At 44.7% G+C, this 24,648-nt stretch overlaps 1 protein-coding gene across 3 annotated transcripts in view; it reads right to left on the bottom strand.

The window, feature by feature from the left end:
- CDC42BPG (CDC42 binding protein kinase gamma) overlaps positions 1-24,648 on the bottom strand; it is a 137,235-nt gene that overhangs the window by 8,072 nt on the left and 104,515 nt on the right. For all 3 annotated transcript variants that reach the window (XM_069739471.1, XM_069739470.1, XM_069739472.1), the window contains 18 exons: positions 22,728-22,970; positions 22,514-22,624; positions 22,103-22,371; positions 20,914-21,019; positions 20,711-20,835; positions 18,719-18,833; positions 18,349-18,497; positions 18,078-18,166; positions 17,914-17,963; positions 17,660-17,737; positions 16,489-16,557; positions 16,180-16,285; positions 15,968-16,101; positions 15,056-15,183; positions 14,879-14,960; positions 14,371-14,587; positions 14,216-14,278; positions 11,834-12,421 (listed from right to left, as the gene is read on the bottom strand). In XM_069739471.1, the coding sequence (XP_069595572.1) occupies positions 11,834-12,421; positions 14,216-14,278; positions 14,371-14,587; positions 14,879-14,960; positions 15,056-15,183; positions 15,968-16,101; positions 16,180-16,285; positions 16,489-16,557; positions 17,660-17,737; positions 17,914-17,963; positions 18,078-18,166; positions 18,349-18,497; positions 18,719-18,833; positions 20,711-20,835; positions 20,914-21,019; positions 22,103-22,371; positions 22,514-22,624; positions 22,728-22,970 (2,722 nt within the window). The remainder of the gene's footprint in view (positions 1-11,833; positions 12,422-14,215; positions 14,279-14,370; positions 14,588-14,878; positions 14,961-15,055; positions 15,184-15,967; positions 16,102-16,179; positions 16,286-16,488; positions 16,558-17,659; positions 17,738-17,913; positions 17,964-18,077; positions 18,167-18,348; positions 18,498-18,718; positions 18,834-20,710; positions 20,836-20,913; positions 21,020-22,102; positions 22,372-22,513; positions 22,625-22,727; positions 22,971-24,648) is intronic.

Here is a 24,648-nt window from a genome sequence, read left to right as displayed (position 1 = left end):
AAGTAATGTAAGAATTGCAAGGTAGGTACACATTGAAAATGAAATTAATGAAAAAAGAGCATTACTATGGGGTCTTGCTTCTGCTTAAAATTTGCATTGAATCTCAAAAAACCAAATCACAATGATACGGAATCCCAGAAAAGAATATACACGAAACAAGAAAAACAGAGATCCCTAAAAAATAACTTTTATTAATATGATTAAAAAGACTACATTTATCCACAATACAAAATAAAACAGTATTAAATGTACCTAGTAGACCCTAAATCGAGCTACAATGAACCCTGCCTGACAGTGGAGGTTGGCACCCTACTTTACTGCGGTAGGCGCCGCCACTCCTCGACGGCTAGCCCTTACAAGCCCTATAAGGACCTATAATCAAAGAAAGGCTAGTGAGCCCTGCTTATAGTATCTATGCTAGTCACCTGCCTGACAGTGGAGGTAGGCACCCTAATTTTCTGCGGTAGGCGCACCCACTCAGCGACGGCTAGCCCTAGGGTCCCTATTAATCCCTATAATTCAGGATAGACAAAGAGATTTGTCCCACAAACACCACTGATACCCGTAAGAGAGAAAAAAACAAAAGAAAATAGAAAATGTAACCTAAGCAAAAAAATATAAACAACGAAAAAATGTGTACTAGCACTGTACTATACCAGTGTAGCAAAATAAGATGCTGTGATAGAGAAAACGTATACTCCAGGTATTGTACAATAAAATACCTTAACCCAAATACGGGTATACTGGATGCAATAATATGTCCACAAAAAATACCCAGCACTTAAATGAAGTCCAATCTTGTTACACTACAAAATATGCAAATGCTTGATGTAAGATGACAAATAGTGTATGTCCATAAAATATGGTACAATAGCAATGACAAGGAATGGACAAAAAAAGAGGAAAAAACCTCTAGGAGGCAAACAATCAGGACCACAACCACCACTCGGTAATAATATGACGAGGGCTCCTCAGAGTATATATAGTGAGGGTTAAAGGACTCAATCGTCCTGATAGTGCAAATAGACAGTCAGATTCATTTATCACCAATGTACTCATCTATTTGCTGAAGTCTCATGGTGTGGATCCAGCTGCTACCAAAAATACAGAGCGGTTTCATGTAGATGAACATGACCAGCGTCTGTTAGATAGTCCCCAAGCAATGCCCCCCAAAAAAATTTGCATTGAAATTAAGAACGATTAACCACCCTAAAATAGCTGCTGCATTCCCTACATTGGCTTTTATACAGGACATGATAGCCAGTTAGGTATCATGCAGCCAAAGTGATCGTGCTTGAGGTTATGTCAGCCTGCTGTGATTGATCTAGAGATTAATATTCTCGCTCTTATTCTTGTTATAACCAACATATTTACTCCAGTCCTTGCACATTTTTATTGTTTTTGGGTTCTTTTAAAGGGTATGTGCACACGTAAGAATTTCTTGCAGAAAATTCCTGAAGAAAACCTGACATTTTCTGCAAGAAAACCCCATGTGTTTTTTTTTTTTGCGTTTTTACCGCGTTTTTTTCCGGAGCTTTCCCAATGCATTATATAGCTGGAAAAACGTGAAAAAAACGCAAAATTAATGAACATGCTGCATTTTTTTTGCAGAAAAAAAACAGGATTTTTGGTTGCTTACCGTAAAATCTGTTTCTCGGAACCTTCATTGGGGGACACAGGAACCATGGGTGTATGCTGCAGCCACTAGGAAGCTGACACTATGCACAAAAAAAGTTAGCTCCTCTTCTGCAATGTACACCCCACCGACTGGCATTATGAACCTCAGTTAGTGAGAAAGCAGCAGGAGACAAAACAATAAGGTTGAAACATAACCACAAACATGAGAACTGTAAACATGAGAAACAGCCATAGAACACAGAACAACATAAACTGAATAATATGGGAGGGTGCTGTGTCCCCCAATGAAGGCTCCGAGAAACAGATTTTACGGTAAGCAACCAAAAATCCTGTTTTCTCTATTGCCTCTCATCGGTGGACACAGGAACCATGGGACGTCCCAAAGAAGTCCCTCGGGTGGGAAAAACAGACTTCCATGAGGTCAGAGGACTCCCCACTGCCGCCTGCAAGATCCTTCTGCCTAGGCTGGCGTTCGCCGAAGCATAGGTATGGACCTTATAAAATTTTGCGAACGTGTGGATGGAAGACCAGGTTGCCGCTTTGCAAAGCTGTAGGGCGAAAGCCCTGTGGTGTACCGCCCAGGAAGCGCCAACTGCCCGGGTAGAGTGAGCCTTTATCCCAGGAGGGGGCACTGTTCTTGACCCGGTAAGCCTCCAAAATTGCCGTTCTGATCCAGCGAGCAATAGTCGCTTTGGAAGCCGGCAGGCCTCTGTGCGGTCCATCAGGAATGACGAAAAGAGAATCAGTCTTCCAGAAAACGGCCGTTCTAGCCATGTAGATCCTCACTGTCCTGACTAGGTCCAGCTTGTTCAACGATCTCTCCAGAGGAGGAGTCGGAGCTGAACAAAAGGAAGATAGAACAATGTCCTCGCTGAGGTGGAAGATGGAAGCCACCTTAGGGAGAAAGGAAGGCGGAGGCCTGAGGACCACCTTGTCCTGGTGGATAACCAAGAACGGAGGTTGGCAAGAAAAGGCCGACAACTTGGAAACGCGGCGGATCGAAGTGATGGCCACAAGAAAAGCCACCTTCCAAGATAGGAAGGTTTCCCTGTCGGATTCTGAGAAGCTCAAAGGGGGAACCCCTCAGAACGTCCAGGACAAGATTTAAATCCCATGACTGCACAGGGGCCCTGTACGGAGGGACAGTGTGGGCTACTCCTTGAAGGAAGGTCTTAACTTGTGGCCGAGAAGATAACGTCTTCTGAAAAAGGATGGAGAGCGCAGAAACCTGGCCCTTCAGGGAACTAAGAGTGAGGCCCGAATCCAGCCCTGCCTGAAGGAAGGCCAAAATGGAAGGCAGTAAAAAGGACATAGGTGAAACGCGGTTGGACTCGCACCAACGGAAGTAAGCTTTCCAGGTACGATAGTACATCCTGGAAGATGAAGGCTTCCTAGCCTCGATCATAGTATGAATCACCCAATCCGAAAGGCCGGATGCTCTTAGAACTGCGGTCTCAACAGCCACACTGTCAAACTGAGCGACCGAGAATTCAGGTGGTAGATCGGACCATGGGACAGCAGATCAGGTCTGTCTGGAAGGTGCCAGGGGGCGTCCGCAAGAAGATTGACGATGTCTGCAAACCAAGATCTCCTGGGCCAATCTGGGGCGACCAGAATGACCGGCACCCCTTCCACCTTGATCTTTTTTAACAGCTTGGGAAGCAAGGGAAGGGGTGGAAACAGATAGGGGAGCACGAACTGCGACCAAGGAATGGCCAGAGCGTCGACGCCCACTGCGACAGAGTCACGAGAACTGGAGACTTACCGAGGAACCTTCCTGTTCATTCGGGACGCCGTGAGGTCCACGTCCGGAGTCCCCCATCGAAGACAAATCTGATGGAAGACGACCTGATGCAAGGACCAATCCCCAGTCGCGAGACCCTTGCGGCTGAGGAAGTCGGTGGCCCAATTGTGCACGCCGGGGATATGGACCGCGGATATCACCGGAACCGTTGCCTCTGCCCAGAGGAGGATCTTGGATACCTCGGCCAGGGCCAAGGAGCTCAGAGATCCCCCGATGGTTGACATATGCCACCGCCGTGGCATTGTCCGTCGGGATTCGGATTGGTAGACCCCTGAGAATCCTTTCCCAGTGACGAAGAGAGAGAAAGATGGCCCGAATCTTGAGGACGTTGATCAGCAGAGAGGACTTCTGCGCCGACCAACGACCCTGAACAGTCAGGTGACGAAACACCGCACCCCAGCCTAGTAGGCTGGTGTCCGTCGTCACTACCTGCAAGTGAACTGGAAGGAAGGACCTGCCCTGGGAGATGAAAGGTGACGTCAGCCACAAGTTGAGGGACCGTTTGACCCGGGGAGAGAGTTGGATCGGATGATGCAGGGAGAAGACAGACCTGTCCCACTGTGACAGGATGGCCTGCTGAAGAGGTCGTGAGTGGAATTGGGCGAAGGGAATGGCTTACAATGTTGCAACCATCCTCCCCAGAACCTTCATGGCCAATCGGAAGGAGGGAAGCCGAGGACCCTGGAGCAGGCGAACCTCCCGGAGAAGGGTGGATCTCTTGTCTTCGGGAAGGAAGACTCTGGTCTGACAAGTGTCGAAGAGCAAAAATGAGGTGCTGAGAAGGAACAAGACAGGATTTCTTCCTGTTGACAAGCCACCCGAAACGGGCTAGGGTGTCAAGGACGATGGACAGACTTTGGTGAGCCTGAGAAAAGGACGGAGCCTTGATGAGGATGTCGTGGAGGTACGGAAAAAGTACCAGTCCCCTGACCCTCAAGATGGCTATCAGCGCTGCCATGATCTTCGTGAAAACCCTAGGAGCGGTTTGCGAGACCGAACGGCAGGGTGACAAACTGAAAATGCTCCTGATGTACTGCAAAACGCAGGAATCTGTGATGTCCCGAGAAGATCGGGACATGGAGGTAGGTGTCCTGGATGTCTATTGAGCACAGGAATTCCTGAGCCTCCATGGAAGCAATTACTGAAGGAAGGGATTCCATCCTGAAGTGTCTCAGACGAACCCACCTGTTCAGCAATTTGAGATCCAGAATGGGACAAACCTTGCCATCTTTTTTCGGTACCACAAAGATTCGAATAGAACCCTGTGAACCGTTCTTTTTCTGGAACAGGAACGATTACCCCGGATTCGAGTAGGGAAACGATGGCTGCAAAGAAACCCGGAACTAGAGCGGGGTCTCTTGGAGGGCGGGATTCGAAGAAACAATCCCGGGGCCATGAAATGATCTCTATTTTGCATCCTGAGGATGACCCATGCGTCCTCCACTGAGGAGATCCAGATGTCCCTAAAAAAGAGAAGATGGCCACCCAGCTTGGGAGGTGCGCTGGGGTCTTGCCGTGAGTCATGCTGAGGTGGATCTTCCAGTCCTGGACCTGGAAGATCTACCTTCGGAGTAGCGGGGACGCCAGAAAGGAGTGGGTCTAAAGGATACCACCTTCTTCTCTTGACGTGCCTGTGGCCACTGCTGCTGCTGGCAAAAGGAGTTTGATGCCGCAAAGTGACAAAAAAGTTAAAAAGGCCGAAATTGTCGCCTAGGAGGAGGCCAGCGAGGTTTAGACTGGGGAAGAAGAGAACTTGTGCCCCCGGTGGCATCCTTAATGATTTGGTCCAGCTTAGAACCAAAGAGACGTGAACCTTGAAAAGGCAGACTGGTTAGGGACTTTTTAGAAGACAAATCCGCCTGCTAGGCCTTAAGCCAAACAGTCCGGCGGATGGCAACAGCATTGCTGGACGCCTGAGCCGCACAAGACGCGGCGTCCAGTGAGGCGGAGACCAGGTATTCACCCGCATGAGAAATCTGGTTGGCAAGCTCCGCCAGCTGTCCAGGTGGAGCTCCGTCCAGGAAGCCCCGACGGAGTTGTTTGGCCCATTTAGATATGGATTTAGAAATCCAAGTGGAAGCAAAGGCTGGACATAGAGTAGCTGCAGCCACTTCAAAGGCTGACTTCGCAAAGGATTCTATGACTATCGTTAGAATCCTTTAGAGATGCTCCGCCGGACAGTGGGAGGACCGTGTTTGTGGACAGCCTGGAAACTGGAGGATCCACCGAGGGAGAAACAGTTCAATTGGCGGTAAGTTCTGGAGAAAAGGGATATAAAACGCCAAGGTGCTTTCCCCTCTGAAAACGTCTGGTCGGATTCTCTCTGGTCATGATCTCCTCGAATTCAGGGTGAGGAGCGAAAAACTTGGAAGGTGGTTTAGACAGTCTAAGCAAAACCGCCTGATCTGCGGGTTCCGTAGAGGAATCTTTGATGCTACAGGTCTGATTTACTGCTCCAATGAGGTTCTGACCCATATCCCTCATACTAGCGATTTGGTTAGAATCCAGCTCCAAAATGTCCTCCGAAGGCGCATCAGAGAACGCCTCGCCTGACTCAGGGGAGGAGGATCGGGGAGAGGCCGATCGCAGGGAAGGACCGTGTGGCGAGATGGAGCAAGAAGAGGACTCAGACCAGCGTTCCAGTCTTTTGCGGCCTATAACGGAAGGCTCGGACGGAGCCTCCTGCAACTCGCTGGTTGCAGGGGCAACCTATTAAGCACAGACACAAGGGTTTGAGACACCCTTGTTAGATCCGCTACAGATTGTGACAGAGAGGAAGCCCAGGCTGGAGTGGAGGCTTCGCTCTGTGGCGGAACAGCAGGAGGGTCCTGGGCGGTGGGCATAATGGGGTTGCTGCAGGTCTGAGAGGGGAGAGGACTGACCGGAGGGAAGTTTGCTGTTACAAGATGAACACGCAAAGTGTTTGACTACGGCAGAAGTAGGAGGATGACAGCGAATTCCCTTAAAATTAGACATGGCGAACGAACCCCTGAGAAATGCCAGAAGGTTACGGGACAGGAGAGCAGAGGAGAGTGTCAGTCTGCAGAGCAGAGCTACTCAACAGGCGATGGATGGAAAGCTGCCAGCTTAGGAGATGCACCTAAGATGGTGATGATCCTTAACGCAGGGGTGCAGGCAGACAGAGCAGACTTCCAAGGACACTTCTGTCCAGGACCGGCTGCAGGGCTGAGACGCAATGGATGAGGACGCCAGGATACGCGCTCTTTGGAGGAGGCAGAGCAAAGCGTTCCTGGCGCCGAAAAACAACTTCAGGGCCACAGGAGAAAGTGGGCGGGGCTAACCACCAAGAGTAGCGCCAAGATGGCGCCGGTTGGCGGAGCTTGCTGACTTGAACCAGTCGGGCGGGAGAAAAACCCGCCCGATGGAAAGGAGGAAGTGGGCACAGTCGCAGCCAGAAGCAGGCCCCGGGAGAAGCCGGGGCCTAAATTAGAAGCCGGCAACCGCCGGAGAGGGCCGCGGAGACGGCGAACGTGCAGTCACTAGGAAAGCGGCGCGGCAGCCTTACAGGCTGCCGCGCCAGCACAGAAAGGAGCGCGGCCTCACAACAAGGTAGCGTGGCTGCCTGTAGGGTCGCTGCACTGGCTTTACTGAAAAGTGCGGTAGCCTGGTGAAAAATGGCGCGGCTGTGTGCTGCCGCGCCAGAGAGGGAGGAGCGGCCACAGTAAAAAGCAGCGTGGCTGCCAGTAGGGCCGCCGCACCGCTCAGAGTAAGGAGCGGCCGCAGTAAAAGGGGGTAGTTCGGCTGACAGTGCGGAGGGAGCAGCGCAGCCAGCGTCGGACTGGAGTACCTTGGGCCCACCAGAGAAAAATCATTCTTGGGGCCCACCATGCAGTTTAAAAATACCACACAGGATAGATCCTATATACCACACCACACACAAGAGCCGACAGATCCTCTATATACTACACCACACAGGAGAGATGACAGATCCTTTATATACTACACCACACAGGAGAACTGACAGGTCCTCTATATACTACACCACACAGGAGAGCTGACAGATCCTCTATATACTACACCACACAGGAGAGCTGACAGATCATCTATATACTACACCACACAGGAGAGCTGACAGATCCTCTATATACTACACCACACAGGAGAGCTGACAGAACCTCTATATTCTACACCACACAGGAGAGCTGACAGATCCTCTATATACTACACCACACAGGAGAGCTGACAGATCCTCTATATACTACACCACACAGGAGAGCTGACAGATCCTCTATATACTACACCACACAGGAGAGCTGACAGATCCTCTATATACTACACCACACAGGAGAGCTGACAGATCCTCTATATACTACACCACACAGGAGAGCTGACAGATCCTCTATATACTACACCACACAGGAGAGCTGACAGATCCTCTATATACTACACCACACAGGAGAGCTGACAGATCCTCTATATACTACACCACACAGGAGAGCTGACAGATCCTCTATATACTACACCACACAGGAGAGCTGACAGATCCTCTATATACTACACCACACAGGAGAGCTGACAGATCCTCTATATACTACACAACACAGGAGAACTGACAGATCCTCTATATACTACACCACACAGGAGAGCTGACAGATCCTCTATATACTACACCACACAGGAGAGCTGACAGATCCTCTATATACTACACCACACAGGAGAGCTGACAGATCCTCTATATACTACACCACACAGGAGAGCTGACAGATCCTCTATATACTACACCACACAGGAGAGCTGACAGATCCTCTATATACTACACCACACAGGAGAGCTGACAGATCCTCTATATACTACACCACACACGAGAGCTGACAGATCCTCTATATACTACACCATACAGGAGAGCAGTAATGTAGGTCCAGTGTGTGTAGTAAAATACTTACCGGTGGCCATATTCCACTGCAATGAAGACACAAGCAACGGCACAGCGGCAGAAGACGGCGACTGCTGCGTATTTTATTACACACAGGGAAGCTTTCTGTTGGGGGCGAGACATTGTTTTTATTAGTACGATTTTGGGATAGATGTAATGTTTTCATCATTTGTTATAGCTTTTTTGTGGAATTGTAGCGAACAGAAAAAAGGACATTTGGCGCTTGTTTCTTTTTACGGTGTTTTCTGATCAAGTTAATTGTTTTTATAGTTTTATCGATCGGACTTTTCTGAACCCAGCAATACCAAATATTTGTTGTTTTTTATTTTTAAAATATATTTATTTTCAATGGGATAAAAAGGGTGATTTGAACTTTTAGAAGTTTTTTAATTTTCTTTTTACCTTTCACTGGTACAGTTAGCCCCCCTAGGCTATGTGCACACGTTGCGGATTCTCTGCCGATCCGCAGCGTTTTTTGAGGTGCAGAAACGCTGCAGATCCGCAATTGATTTACAGTACAATGTAAATCAATGAGAAAAAAAAATGTTGTGCACACTTTGTGGAAAATCCGCTGCGGAAACGCTGCGGTTTAAAAGAAGTAGCATGTCACTTCTTTTTTTGTGAAACTGCAGCGTTTTTGTACCCATTCCATTATAGAAAACCGCAGGGGTAAAAAGCGCAGCAAATCCGCAAGAAAACCGCAGCAAAAACACACAAAAAACGCTGCGGAACCGCACAAAAAAAGCGACAAATCCACAGGTGCGTTTTCTGCCAGGAGAGGCTGAATCCGTACCATATATTCCTAAGCCTAATCCGCAACATGTGCACATAGCCTTCGAGGACATGAAGATGTGCTATTATGTACCACAGCATCCCTGCATATAGAAGAAATTATGGTCTCCTTTAAAGCTCGGCTACAGGAAGAAGACCCCTGGCTGTCATTACAACCCATCGGCGACCCACGATTACCTCATGGGCACCAATGGGTGAGAGAATGATACGCACGCATGCTGGCATGTGTTATATGCTGCAGTCAGAGATTGACACTGGCATTTAACACGCGCCATACATGTAAGGCAGATGTCGTAAGGGTGTTAATCACCTGAGGACCCCCTTCACCACTGTGTCACCCAGTATCCTATGGCCCCCCTCCCCCACTGTTTCACCTCTAATTTCCTATGGCCCCCTCCCCCACTGTGTCACCCAATATCCTCCTCCCCCACTGTTTCACCTCTATTTTCCTGTGGGCCTGCTCAGAGAGTGAAAGGGGAGCCACAGTAAGGCTATGTGCACACGATGTGATTTTGCTGCGGATCCGCAGTATTTCCGCAGCTGCGGATCCGCAGCAGTTTCTCATGCGTTTACAGTACCATGTAAACCTATGGGAAACAGAAAACGCTGTGCCCATGCTGTGGAAAAAAACGCGTAGAAATGCAGCGGTTTACATTCCGCAGCATGTCACTTCTTTCTGCATTTTCCGCAGCGGTTTTACAACTGCCCTTACGGAAAACCGCAGTTGTAAAACCACAGTGAAAAATGCAGAAAAACCGCGGTATATCCACGGTAAATCCGCAGCGGTTTTCCACTGCGGATTTATCAAATCCGCTGCAGAAAAATCCGCAGTGGACCCAGAATAAGTGTGCACATACCCTAAAATAGAGGTAGGGGAGGGGGCCCACAAGAAAATTAGAATATCACTGTGGGCCCCCTCCCCTGTGTCACCTAGAGGATGCATGGGGCCCTCTCCCCTAACTGCCTCTGTGGCCGGAGATCTACTCAGGGTGCCGGCATCATAGAGTTATTACTTACAGTCACACTGACTGCAGCCATCAGACTCCCTCTGCTCCACTGCTGCTTAGGTAGGACTGCTGACCAATCACAGCACAGCTCCTTGCCTGAGCTGTGCTGTGAGCTCACACAAAGAAAACTAACGCTGATTGGCTGAATTGCAGCCAATCAGCGTTTACACTGCTGCCCAGGGCATTTTTGAAGAGGAGCAGAGCCGTGGAGCACAGGAGACAGGCGACTGCGGGTCAGCTGTTCTGTGCTGTCTGCTCTCAGCCTCACAGTCAGCTGTTCCTCTGACTGCTGGCTGTATTGAGGGTCGGCACTCTGCACACACCGCTCTCCTGGCAGAGGAATGGCAGCGGCAGCAGGTGATGTGAAGGAGCTACTCCTGCACTTCCCATCACCTGTACAGTCTGCCAGCCGCTGCGGTGCCGGCTATACAATGCGGTACCGGCTGGGTTTTCACTATGAGCATGATGCAGGGGCCGGGCAGGCACAAATGAGGGAGGCAGGGGCTGGGGCCCACCGGAGGATTGTCCGGTGTCCCAGTCCGACCCTGAGCGCAGCCACCGTGCGAAGGGGGTCTGCAGGGGTAAGACATGACTCTTCCCATGTTACCCTGCTAGCTTGAGAGGGACCCAGAGGAAGGGAAATACTCACCTAAACATCCCACGCTGTTCCGTTACTAACCTAAAACCGGGGAAGGTATCAGAAGTCCAGGGAGCGGTGATGGGCGTCCTCGTCTCCTCCAACCAACAGGCTCTGGTGGGCGAGTGGGTGGGGGACGGAGCTAGGACCAGACTTCTGAGCACGCTTGTGTGCTAGGATCTTGGTCTTGCTGAGGGATCTATGAGGATACGGGGTGGCAGTACACGCCGTACTCCTAGTCCATATTGTGGGATTACAGGTGTGACTGTTCACCCTGTATCCCTCCGGAAACCTGTAAAAAAAACGCACATTGAGGTAGATAAGGGTCTAATGAAAGACCCGTGTCCACCTCCTACTGACACTAAGCTAAACTGAGGTTCATAATGCCAGTTGGTGGGGTGTACACTGCAGAGGAGGAGCTAACTTTTTTTGTGCATAGTGTCAGCCTCCCAGTGGCAGCAGCATATACCCCATGGTTCCTGTGTCCCCCAATGAGAGGCGATAGAGAAAAACGCATCATGTGCACAAAAATTGCAGAATGTATTCTAATTGATAGGATGCATATGTATGCTTTTTTTATGCATTTTTATTGCGTTTTTATAGTGGAAAAAAATGCAACGTGTGCACACAGCCTAAAGGCAGTGCTTGTAGGACGCCTTACCTTGCTTAGGAGTTGCAATTTTTCTCCGTTTTAGGAATCGCTTAATTAGGGTGGCCAAAGAGTGGAAATTTGATATAGATTTATGGGAAAGGATGACATGATGTTACATCAGAAGAGAACTAGGACTATATTTCCTAGTTTTAATCAACAGATCAAGCGAAACGAAGCAACATCTGAATATTAATATGCTGCAAAGCAAACATGCTGTATCTTTAGAAATGGGAGGTAACAGTAAATTATCAATTTATAGAATGAATAAAAAAAATACAATAAAAAATAAGTGGCAATATTATGTTGGAACACAACAAAACAACATCCTCAAAAGTTATTTGTATGCAAATAGATATACCAATTTATATATGGTAAAAAATAAAATCTAAAAAATATGTATTCCACTTACCGCAAGCCAATGGAGGTGCGGGCCACATGATTTCTTGTGAACGTGACTTTTTACCTTCTGCATTCACATATATTCCAAATGTGGAGAAACACAATAGATACTCGCTAAGTGCCAGTCTTGCTGCGCAGAGTGCATCAGGGGCAGCTTGTATAAGGAAGGTTAGCTTGGGATCATCTGGATTTGGAAAGTTCAATGGTGCCCCTTCATTTAGGAGAGGATAAAGAGAGAAACCAGATGTAAATCCAACACAAAGTCTTTCCCCCAGGATGTCCATACACTGTACAACTCCCGCTGCTTGAAACTCTTTAATCCGCCGAGGAAGACCCTTTCGGTTGGTTAATTGGAAGCAGACAACCTGACGCTTGGATGCAGCACAAAGAACAGACGTTGAGCCTTGGCAGACCAACCCAGTTGTAATGACTTGACAGCCCTTTGCTTCAGTAATCTTCACTCCGGGAGAGTCCGGTGGGAGGTCCCAGGTGAAGAGACGGACACTATGACTCTTCCCACAAAGGACCGCCAACTGCTGGACTTCTGGGACACAGCGCAAGGACAACACGCGCTTACAGTCTCCTAGCTGAGTGATCTCTAGTTTAATTAATACAATATAATAAATATACAGTTAGAAGTTATCATTTAATTTGTCCTAAAAGTAAACTACATATATAGAATTTTTTTTCAATACACTATAAAGAAAATAATATAAAAATATACCCGATGTAAAGTAGACGTCTACAATGTCATCTTAACACTGTCAGTGTGAAAAAAATCTGTTTTTATAGTCGATATTTTAAATTTTACATTTTTTTTTCGTGCCATTTTTTCCCCCCAACAAATATTAGATCTAAATAGGTATGTATAAATTCACCATAAAATAAACATCATATTAGGTAGCACTTAAAGAGGTTAACAAATGGGGGGTCAAAGTTGATATGCAAAATGGGGTTAGGAAACGGTTAAAAAAAAAAAAAAAGAAATGAGATCCAAAATTACCTTTTGTGTAAATCAAGTTTATGTATGAAAAGTATTTTTTATCATTTTTTTGCTAGGGTATGTTTCCACGTATTGCTTGAGTTTTTGCTGCTCCGCAGAGTCCAGATGATACAGCATAGTGGAAGGGATTTTATCAAATCCTGTCTCCACTATGCGTGCAGGGCCGCATCCGACGGCCCTGTGTATCCGGACATGCGGCGCGTCTTTACTGACCGCAGCATGTCTATCTTGCGGAGATGCTCCGTCTCCGCAAGATAATTAACCCGGTCTATGAATACGATGCAGTGATTCTGCATGTGTTCAATGAACACATCCAGAATCACCACGCATACAACAGCGGGCTGTCATACTGACAGTGGCATTTAACGTGCGCATCAGGCCAGAAATCCTCCCACCGGTGACCCCCGTCACGTGATCATGGGTCACCAGTGGGTTGGCATGAGAACCAGAGGTCTCCTGGAGACCTCTGTGGTTGTCAGTGCCGGATTACTATGGCCAATGGCCGGTGCTCATAGCAAGTCAGCAATTCTGTTACATATAGGCGATGTGAGCATCGCCTACATGTAGCAGAGGCAATTGGGTTATGGCAGCTTCTAGTCTTCAATTGAGACTATTGAAGCATGCCAAAAGTAAAAAAAAAATATAATAAATCAGAATCGCAGAATCAATAACAAAAAGGATTAACCTGATCAGTAAATGGCGTAGCGAGAAAAAAAGTCAAAACGCCAGAATTAAGTTTTTTTTGGTTGCCGCAACATTGCATTAAAATGCAATAACTGGTGGTCAAAAGAACGTATCTGCACCAAAATGGTATCATTAAAAATGTCAGCTCTGTGTGCAAAAAACAAGCCCTTACCCAACCCAAGATCACGAAAAATGAAGACGCTACGGGTACCGGATAATGGCGCCATCTTTTTTTTAAACAAATTTTAGATTTTTTTTTCACCACGGAGATAAAAAACCTAGACATGTTTGGTGCCTATGAACTTGTAATGACCTGGAGAATCATAATGGCAGGTCAGTTTTAGAATTTAGTGAACATGGTGAAAAAAAAAAAAATAAAACAAGTGTGGGATTGCACTTTTTTGCAATTTCACCGCACTTGGCATTTTTTCCGTTTTTGAGTACACGATATGGTAAAACCATTGGTGTCTTTCAAAAGTACAACTCGTCCTGTAAAAAATAAGCCATAGTGGCTGAAAAATAAAAAAAAAGTTATGGCTCTGGGAAGAAGGGGAGCGAAAAACAAACGCAAAAATGAAAATGGGCTCCGGAGCGAAGGGGTTAAAACCAAATTACATTTAGATGCCCCCATTGCCAGTGCAAAGTTTGAAGGAAAAACATGCTGACGACCATTTTATGGTTGCAAACATTTAGAAACAGTCTCACCGTTTTTACTCATGTGCAACAAATAAAGCCCATCTTCAGTCCCCAAAGCAATCTTTTCCTGATCTGATAAAGAAAAAAAAAATTTACACCTTACATGTATTCTGCAGCGTTATACGGTATATGGAACTAATTTTAATGCCATAAATATACATTACCCATGATAGCGGCACAGATCGTTGAGCGTATGAGAGGCAGTGCACTGTCGTACGCCTCCTTCAACAACCGAACAGAGAGATCTTGAGGCCTCTGCTCCCGCAGCAGTGACTGAAGTTCCTTCAGCACTTGCACCCATTTCTGCATTTCCTCTGAAGTCTCTGCCAGCAGAAGCTGAGAGGACATGGTGAATGGGAAGCTGAGCTGTGAGAAGGTCACCTGCGCCAGAAGAAAAAGAGCAATGATTGGATGATCAGCAATTAAAACATAAATCACATCAAACCCAATTTAAAAAAAAATCCGTTCTGCCATTCAGTTCAGGCCCATGGGGTCAACAAGTTATCGCCTATCTTGTGTACAGAAGATAAAGATGTTCTCCGGTGACAACCAGATAAGACCTCAGACTGGGCTGGTAGCGGCAGTAACCGCATGTCTACTGGCGGTAACCCATTTCGTTTAATGGCTGAACCTATATTGATATTCGATTAAAACTCAGTCTTCATTACTCACCCGAAATATACAGGGAATGTCTTTGGGATTAGCATGAATGACATCAGACTCCAAGACGGAACTGGCAGAAAAATGTTGATCTCTAAACAAAACCCAAAAAATTGAGACAATTCATAATTAACGCTAGAAATACAATAAGAAAAGTAAGCAACAAATATGGACCATGTGGGGACACACCTCATATCGATGACCTGTAGGATAGTGGTGTTACACTGAGAGCTGGCATCATACACTAGGACCTTGAAGTCACTTATAATTACGTAGGCTCGCTGCCATCCTTTCTTTACTCCTGCTGGCTTGGGGATCTAAAAGAATAATATTATAACACAAACTGCAATAGAGAAAGTGTATAATCTGCAGTAAGCAAATAACAGGACACAGCAATGAATCATACATTTTAATAAAAAAAAAAAAAAAAAAAAAAAAAAAAAAAAAAAATCGGTATTAAATACACCAGTTTTCTTAGAATATTTTCACATTTTAAGTTGCCCACAGCAAACATTCTCTACTTTCCATCCCCCCCCCCAAAAAAAAAAAAAAAAAAAATCAGTGATCTACATAGTAAAAATTTAGGATTAAAAAAAAAATAAAAATGAGCAAATACCCTGCATTAAGTAAATAAAATTGTACGTGTAAACATCAGGTACTTAGTTGACATTATTTTGATTAAAACAAATGTGTAAAAGCCATCCCACCGGGACAAGGTGTTCCTAATCAGGTTGGACCACAACTGGAATGTGCCAGCAGGCCTCAAAATAGATGGGAGCAGGGCAGGACCGAGGCCTGACCGTTTCCTACCTGCCTGTGAAAAGCTATATAGACAAGATACACAGTTGCACACTTGAGAGACGAGCCTGTATGTGTACAAGGGATAATGGGGTGGGAGCCGCTCGTGAAAGAGTTGGCTGAGCCAGCAATAGGCTCCAGGACTCGAGTGTGAGAACAACCCATGCAGCTCCTAGCATTACACCCTTGGATCTTGTCATTTCTTTATGCATTCTTAACTGTCCTAGGAGTATTATGTACCAGGTCAACGCTAGGATAAGTAAAAAAAATAATAATTATAATAGATAAAAATAATTGACTAACCGATAAGTTTCCTTCCATCGCAGTACCACTGCCAGTGTTTGGGTCTACTCCAAGAAGCCTCTTATTTTGACTAGGGGGAGATGGACAGATTGTGGCCCCATCACAACAGGCTAGATGGCACATGTATCCACACACTGAAGGAAAACAAAAGCAACATTAGTTCTAAAATACTCAGAAAAACAAAAACAGAACTAAAAATAATCAGTTCTCACCTTCACAGCAAACGCCTTGCCGCACCAGTCCAACCATGACAGATGTACACCGGAGACATTTTGTCGGAGATGTAAAGGTTTTCACTTTAAAGGTGTGCACCTTCGGCTGTAGGAAGATCAAATTAAGAGAACGGAGCTATCAAAAACTCAAAAGAAGTACTAAAATATTCCATGCAGTAGTCAAGGAGGGGAAAGCGGCAGTTTGCTCACTTTTCTTCTAAGAAGGAATATTTGTGCCGATACCTATTATGGCATATACTGTCCCCAGAGGTGGCATTACAGTAGGTCAAAGTGTGGATACTTAGGTACCTTGTCCGAGGTCTCTTCGATACTTTCTATGAAACCAACAGATCTTCTGTTCACTTTATTTTTGATGGACTAATGAGACAAAACAATTTAAATAAAAAATTATGGTTTTTTAACAATTATCTTATGGACTGATTTTCTAATTACTGTCAAGAATTAGAAACCTGTAATATATAATATACATCACTCACGTCAGGTTACACAAAAAGTACAAAACTAGGCTGCAATTTTTGAAAACAAAACAAACAAACAAACAAGAAGGTTTCGCATCTTTTTAATATACTTGTGTTTTAAATTAATTTTCAAGATCTCCTCTTGCTAATATACATTCACATGATGTAAATTGCTTCCACTTAGTCACAGAAGGTTTTTAGGCTGCGCTCACACATCCGTGCGCTTTCCATTGTATTCTCGTACAACAACCCAGAGTTTCATTGATCCATACACACATCAGTACTAAAAACAGATTCATGCTTCTAATCCTTGAGGATCAGAGAATGTTCCATTTTTCTTCCGTTTGGGTATCAGATTCTGCCATCTAAATGAATGATGGATTGGTGTAAAACAGATGAGACACTGTAGGGAGACTCTGCACTTCAGAGATCTATCGGTGTCTTATCAGTTTTTAACTGATGCATTGGATAAACTGATATCAATGGATAATTTAAAAAAAAATGTATCTACTGGATTCAGGGGGAAAAAAAGTGATATGATGCATCTAGGATGACAAAAAAAAAAAAAAAAGATCAGTTGCTTTCTTTTGTTTGAGTATGTCAATGTAGCTTTAGATTGTCATTTTGAACAACCATCAGGGGTGACCATTATAATCAAAAAGTTATCATCTGATCCTAAAACTGGTTATAGAAATTAGATGACACTATGCTCATTTTCGCTCATCCCCCTTTTCCCATAGGCTTGCATCTAAGAGTCGGTATCTGGGAAAGGAGGCCTGCGGCCAGTTTTTACATCTCGGTCCAGCTTACCACTTCCAACATTCATGGTCTAATTGGAAGATATTTATTGTTTAGAGAATGAGACCGTAAGCACAGTCAGCTTTAGTGATACACTTATCACAGTATCAAGAGGTTGAAAATACTGTAATCTTATTGGCCAAGAAAATTTCCTCCGGTCCCCAATAATAAGTATGAGATCAGTACTAGTGACTCATACTCACATCAGTTCTGTCTCGTCTCAAGATGACGTTGCCCAATGCTTGAGATTGTTCTTGGTTTTCTGAAGCGGCAACATCCTTCTGTTGGGGGGAAAAAAAAAACAAAGTATCACTTAAAATTGACAAAACGGCAAACCAATGAGGCAGCCTCCTAACTGTTTACATTTCCATGGATAGTCATTAATGAAACTTCCTAGGCAAAAATGTGTTAATTTTCGATAGACATTATACATACAACTTAAATGGGACATTCATACCTCAGCACGAAATGATAGAAAAGGAATGAGAGAACGCTGCGGCTTGTTTTCTGAAAAACAAAACAAATTCACACTGAGGACACAGCCTAAACAGGCTAAAATTCACACTGAGGACACAGGATAAATACTCATCATTTATCTGGCAGGGACAGGCCTCATCTTACCTGCTGTCCCTTTTGTCTTTGCTTCCTCACGCAACTTCTCTATTTCCACTCTCAACTTCTTGTTCTCTTCATCTGCCTCCTGTAGCTTTCTATTGGAAGCCATAACATACACATTAAAGCATTTTATCAAGTAATTTATTTTCATAATGTAATGATCGGTATATCAAGACTACATGCAAACATTTTTTGGAGCAAATAAATAGAAAATTTAGATATGTTTTTACAAAGTCATCGACATGGTGTTCTACTCATAAATAATGACAGTCCGCACCTGTCCGTCTCAACGCTCTCAGACTTAAGTTTATTTAGTTCCTCCTGGAAACTCTGCTTGGCTCTGATCTCTGCATCAAGAGCGGACTGGAGCTCGAGTCGTGCCGAAGCCTCTAGTTTCTGTAGCCTTCGGGCTTTCCATTGGCTCTCCTAGAAAGTGAGAAGGAATACATGCTGTATTCACTAAAATTACCCAGAACTGATCATTTAAAACGTGCTAAAAAAGTTATAAAGCCATCAGATTAAACTAATCTTGGTGAACTGTTGAATGGCTCGTATGTAAAGAATTTGGGAGAATCTACGTCTCGACCATCTTTCAATGAACTTTCATAAACTTTAAAAAAACAACTGAAGAACCACCATTTTCTTACTCCTGTCTTGCTGGATGGCGTTTGACTTCCAGAAGTTTTCAGTGTCTCCAATTCTTCTGTCATTTTGACAGATAAGGCTTGTAGATAAACACGTGATTGTTTCTCATCATTCACCCTACAGAAAAAAAAGAAAGAAAGAATGAGATGTGTATTTGTAGAACTCGGCTAACTGGGTTTATATTGGATTGGAAATTAAATTCACCTATTGTACTAGCAATAAATGGAATAAAAATGTAATGTTTACAGACCTCTCAAGGAAGTAATGGAAATTTTACAAGGGAGATGGTGTACAATTTGCTGCATCTTATTCCAGCACTAAGGAGTTTGAATCACATGGCTCGTAATAAACTTGGCTCATCTTTCTCTAAAACTCATGTCCGAAATTTAATTCTACAAACTGTAGCACAAATCTGTGTTAACTTCTGGTGTAAGTTTAAGATTACTTATGCTACATCAATGGTTGGGCCTATAAAGCCCAGCCACAGGATTTGCTTTCAAAGGAGGGCCAAGATGGCAGCCATGGGGACCTTCAGCAGGACCCTGGGCTTCGATGATAGCCCATCGGCATCCAACTATGTGACAAATCATGCAGACCGCAGCATTTATACGGTTAAACAACAGCAATTGGAGCCAACTCCGGTCGCTGCAGTATAACACAGCTAGCATATGTCTGGTTTGGAGTAGACTCAGCACCTAAGCCCATCCCATACATGGGGGCAAGACATTGTAAGTGTACCGTGGCGCGGGGCAGTAGCCGTGTCCAAGGTACTTGTCTTTTACGCCCCGGCAAGTTAAATGAAGGTGGGGGTCTCGGCTGGGGGTGTGAACTTGTGCTGTGGGTGGCGCTATTCCCTTTCAGGCCGCATGTAACCGATGGCATTGGTTGGCTAGGACCAGATGTTTGAAGTTCAATGAGGGAGATCACCAGTCAAAAAAATCTTTTTACTTCACTTTATGACCATTTCTTTCACAATATGGACCATTTTAGACACACAGTTGCAATTCCTTCCTCTTGTTCTCCATCTTCACCATTCCCATCTACTTCACCACATCCCAGCCAGGTACTACAGTCCAGTTAGCAAGAGTCCTTTACTCAACCAGCACTTCCACTTCTTCTCTCCACTCTAGTTAAGTACATTGCCAGTACTTCTCTCCTCTTTCTCTGGAACTCTCACCCGGGACCATCTCTTCATCTTAAGTAGTTTGTCCCATTTAGGCCCGCTACCTCTCAAAGTTATAAACTCTGGGCTGTACTGCTTGGTGTCCTGACCCAGTACGAGTGCCAGATAACCCTGTTCTTTTGGTCAATTCTCGCTCTCTGCTAGGATCTCGCTATCTTCTATCTCCTCGCTCGTTAGGGACACCCACGTCATGCGACACTGCTTAAATAAGACCTTAGGTCTTCTTTCTACGCATTCTGGGCCCTTTCTAACATTCTGAAAAGAAACTGTCTTGGTTCCTTAAGCTTAGCCCCTCCCTCACTGGGCTAGTCTCAACCATTAAGGCCGGGGTCACACTTGCAAGTGCAATGTAAGAAACTCGCATAAGTCTCTCGCATCAATACCTGGCACTGCTGCCGGCACTCAGGACTGGAGTGTGTGGCTGCATGTATTTCTATGCAGCTGAACGCTCCGGTCCCAGGTATTGATGCGAGAGACTCGTGCAAGTTTCTCACATTGCACTTGAAAGTGTGACCCCTAACTCTTATTTTCCCTGTTACCTAGCTGATGCAGGGCAGAACAAAGCTTCATCTCTAACAATACAGATTATTAAAAAAAAAAAAAAAAAAAATCATAGCACTTCACATTACACAATATAGCATTTACACTTGTTCTTCAAGGGGGAAACGCAGACATTAAGTCCCCCTCCTTATACAATTACATTTTATGTCGGGAAGGGGGGTTAAACTAGTTATAAAAAATATTTTAGGCTACATCTGAACATAAACAATGGTATGGTTGATGATAATGGAAGAGAAAGAAGATTTCTCACCATTGGAGAATGTCTGTAATCTGGGCTTCCCAGTTGGCTATTGTCTCTTTCTTATCTTCCAATAATCGGACTTCTTCTTCCAGTTGCTTCTGAGAAGCAGACAACTTTTCTGATATAGTCTTCAGCTAAATAGAGAAATATTTCAAATAATCTCAGTATTACAGCAGAGCAACTTGAAGGTGCTGTCAGAACATAACTCTAACCTTAGCCATGTCTTCCTGAAGTTTTTGGTTCTCTTCTTTAAGTTGATTTTTCTCTCGCTCATTTGCCTTTTGTATCTTTTGAAGCTCCTCTTCTTGTGTACGAGCACTGTGTGGGCAAATAAAAATGATAGAAGTACTATCTAAAAGCATCTTTAAAATAATAAGATGTCAAAGACCACAAATACATTGAGATTAAGGATGGCTACTGGAACCAATATAGAAGATGGTAAAGGCATAAAATAAAGAAAAAATTTAAAGGAGTCATGTCAACATCATAAGTGGGCAAAATTGCAAGTAGTTTGTAAAAACAAGCAACTTTGCAAATGTACTTTTCTATTACAAATCCTCTCTATTCTCACTTATGGAAGGATTTTGAATTTTATTCAATAGATAAAACAAAGGATAATGCCACCTCACCATTCAATTGCTCCTTTTTTTTGCACAGTGCCTCAGCTATGGCTAGGCAAGAAAGAATTCCCAAGAAGAAAAGGTGTGCAGCATTTAGGCATAAACAGCAAAGTTTTATATAAAACTTGTTAAAATCTGACGAGTATAATCAGCACACAATTGTAGTGCTGGCGACGCATTTCAGGCATCATCTTGTCTTTAATCATAGCACGGTACGTGGAGACACCTGTAAACCACATCAGTAGCAATGGAGCTTGTGTACTGCTCATACACGTTGAATTTTAACAAATTGAATTCAAATGTTTCCGATTTTATCTCCAATGCTGGATCCATTTGCTTTGAGTATTTTCACATTTTACCATTTACTGCTCATTAAATCCATCTGTGGTGGCCAGTCTCCTAGGCAAGGAGTGCAGAGATTTCCAGCTGTCTACTGCTTTTAAGATGGCAGGATTTGGGAATCCTCCAGGAATCCTGTAAACAGAGGCAGCTTTGCCTTTGCAGCATCAGAAGACGACTGGTGGACAGAGGCTGGCAGGTTTCAAGAATCCTACAAGCCCCTATCCACCGGTGCCCTTCTGGTGCTGCATAGGCAAAACTGCCTCTCTTTGCAGCATAAGAGAATGCACAGTCTGGGCCAGTGGCTGGTCTGAACTGACTCAATTGGGAGCACACCGTCACCTGGAAAGCACAAAACCAGGAAGCAGAGGAGAATTGCACTCCTGGAATAAGGACAGGACACAAACCCTTTAAGGAAAGAAGGTACAATTCTAAAATTTACCTATCATTTCTTGTTTTGCCAATGATTTCCTGCATGCCTTCTAATTCATGTTTTAATGATATCAGTTCTTCCTCCTTCTCTCCGAGTTCTCTACGGAGTAATTTGGTCTCGTTGGCATATTCAGAGTCCCGACGGGAAAATTCTCCTCTGAGTTGAGAAAGCTCTGTCTCCAGTTGTTGGATCCGTCTTTCAAGTTCTACTTTCTGCTGTGCCATCTCGTAGCTATGAAGTGAGCCACTGATAACGGGAGAAGTAACAGCCTGCTGTACCTGTAAAGAGACAGAACACCACAACTATGGGTGTACCCTGCACACTTTAGAGAGAATATAGAAATCAGCAGTCTAAAAATGAAAATTTGGTCAAACTATGAACTCTCAAACAGTCTTCATATGCACAAATCACAATTCTTACCTTCACCCTTTCCAGGTCTTCTGAAGCCTGAGAAGCTAGTGCTTCACTTCTCTCTAGCAACTTCTTCTGTCTTTCCATTTGTATGGTCAGATCCTCAACTAGTGATTCTGCCTACAAAAAAAAAAATCATAAAAAAAAAAATTGATTTAAATAGATGAGTAATAAGATTGACATGTACGTCATGGAGAAGTATTAGTGACGAGTGTGCTCCTACCTCTCGTCTACTGGCCTCTGCTTTATGTAGGTCCTTTCTCAGGGTCCTCACTTTTTCTGCCGTCGCTTCAGCCTCGTCTTCTTTATCCTTTAGTCTACGGGACAATCTACTATTTTGAGTAGTTATCCCTTCACATCTGTCCTCCATTCCACGTAGCTCATCCTGAGATTTTCGTTGCTTCTCAACCGCGATCCTCAGGTCTTCTCCTTGAGACTTTAGCTGTTCCAACAGATCGGCAAGATCCTGTAAGGAACAAGTAGAACACTGTATGACTTGGGCCATATATAATAATAATAATAATAATAATAATAAATAATTTTTTTTTATATAGCGCCAACATATTCCGCAGCACTTTACAATTAAGCGGGGACATGTACAGACAATAAATTTAATACAAGTTAAGACAATTTAAACAGTGACATTAGGGGTGAGGTCCCTGCTCGCAAGCTTACAATCTACAAGGAAATGGGGGGACAATAGGTGAAAAGTGCTTGTTATTTCAGGTCTGGCAGTTATAGTAAATAGGGATTTTCCTATAAAGCAGCATAATCCGGTCATCAGCCCGTGTGTTTAAGTGCAATAGTCAAGTATCAAGTACAGTTATCGTGTGCATGGAGGGTGTGGAGACAGATGAATAGTAGGGTGCAGATTCAGAATAATATTTGGAAGGAGGGAACAGGGCAAAGTTAGTTTACTGAGTAGTTGATATGCTTGTTTGAAGAGATGGGTTTTCAAAGCGCACTTGAATAGGTCGGGGCTAGGTATCAGCCTGATCGTCTGGGGAAGTGCATTCCACAGAGCTGGCGCAGCACGAGAGAAGTCTTGGAGATGGAGGTGCGAGATTCGGATTACGGGGGGATGTTAGTCTTAGGTCATTTGTAGAACAGAGGGCACATGTAGGGCGACAGAGATGAGAGGGGAGATATAAAGCGTTCCAGAACTGTGGAGAGCTTTGTGGGTGAGAGATGAGTTTATACTTGACCCTGTAGCGAATGGGCAGCCAGTCTAATAACTGGCACAAGATGGAGGCATCGGTAATGTGGCTGGACAGAACTATGACCCTGGCTGCCGCATTCAAGATGGATTGGAGAGGAGAAAGTTTGGTAAGAGGGAGACCAATCAGAAGAGAGTTGCAGTAGTCCAGATGAGCATAAATAAGAACGTCAGTAAGAGTCTTAGCAGTTTCATCAAAGGTGAGAAAAGGTTGGATTCTGGAGTTGTTTTTAAGATGCAGGTGACAAGAGCGAGTGAGTGATCGTTTATAGGGAGTAAAGGAGAGTTCGGTGTCGAATATGACCCCAAGACAGCGGGCATGCTGCTTGGGAATTATGGTTGAACCCTCCAGAGTTATTTCGATGTTAGGTAGAGTGAGGTTAGTAGAAGGGAGAAACACAAGAAGTTCAGTTTTGGAGAGATTTAGTTTCAGATAGAGGGAGGACATGATGTTAGAGACAGCAGACAGACAATCCTTGGTATTTTGAATTAGGATAGTGGTGATGTCAGGGGAAGAAGTGTATAATTGGGTGTCATCAGCATAGAGATGATACTGGAACCCAAATCTGCTGATTGTTTGTCAAATAGGGGCAATGTATAGAGAGAAGAGGAGGGGGCCTAGGACTGAGCCTTGCGGAACCCCAATAGTAAGGGGACGAGGAGAGGAAGAGGAGCCGGCAAAAGATACAGTGAAGGAGCGGTCAGAGAGGTAGGAGGAGAACCAGGAGAGAGCAAGGTCCTTGAGGCCTATAGAGAGGATCATAGTGAGGAGTAGCTTGTGATCCACAGTGTCAAATGCGGCAGAGAGATCCAGGAGAATCATGGAGCAATGACCTTTGGATTTAGCAGTTATTAGATCATTAGAGACTTTAGTGAGGGCAGTTTCAGTGGAAACCAGATTGTAAGGGGTCGAGAAGAGAGTTATACG

Source organism: Ranitomeya imitator, chromosome 9, assembly GCF_032444005.1.
Source record: "Ranitomeya imitator isolate aRanImi1 chromosome 9, aRanImi1.pri, whole genome shotgun sequence".
NCBI classification, from domain to species: domain Eukaryota; kingdom Metazoa; phylum Chordata; class Amphibia; order Anura; family Dendrobatidae; genus Ranitomeya; species Ranitomeya imitator.
This window is presented reverse-complemented; position numbering and strand designations above follow the sequence as displayed.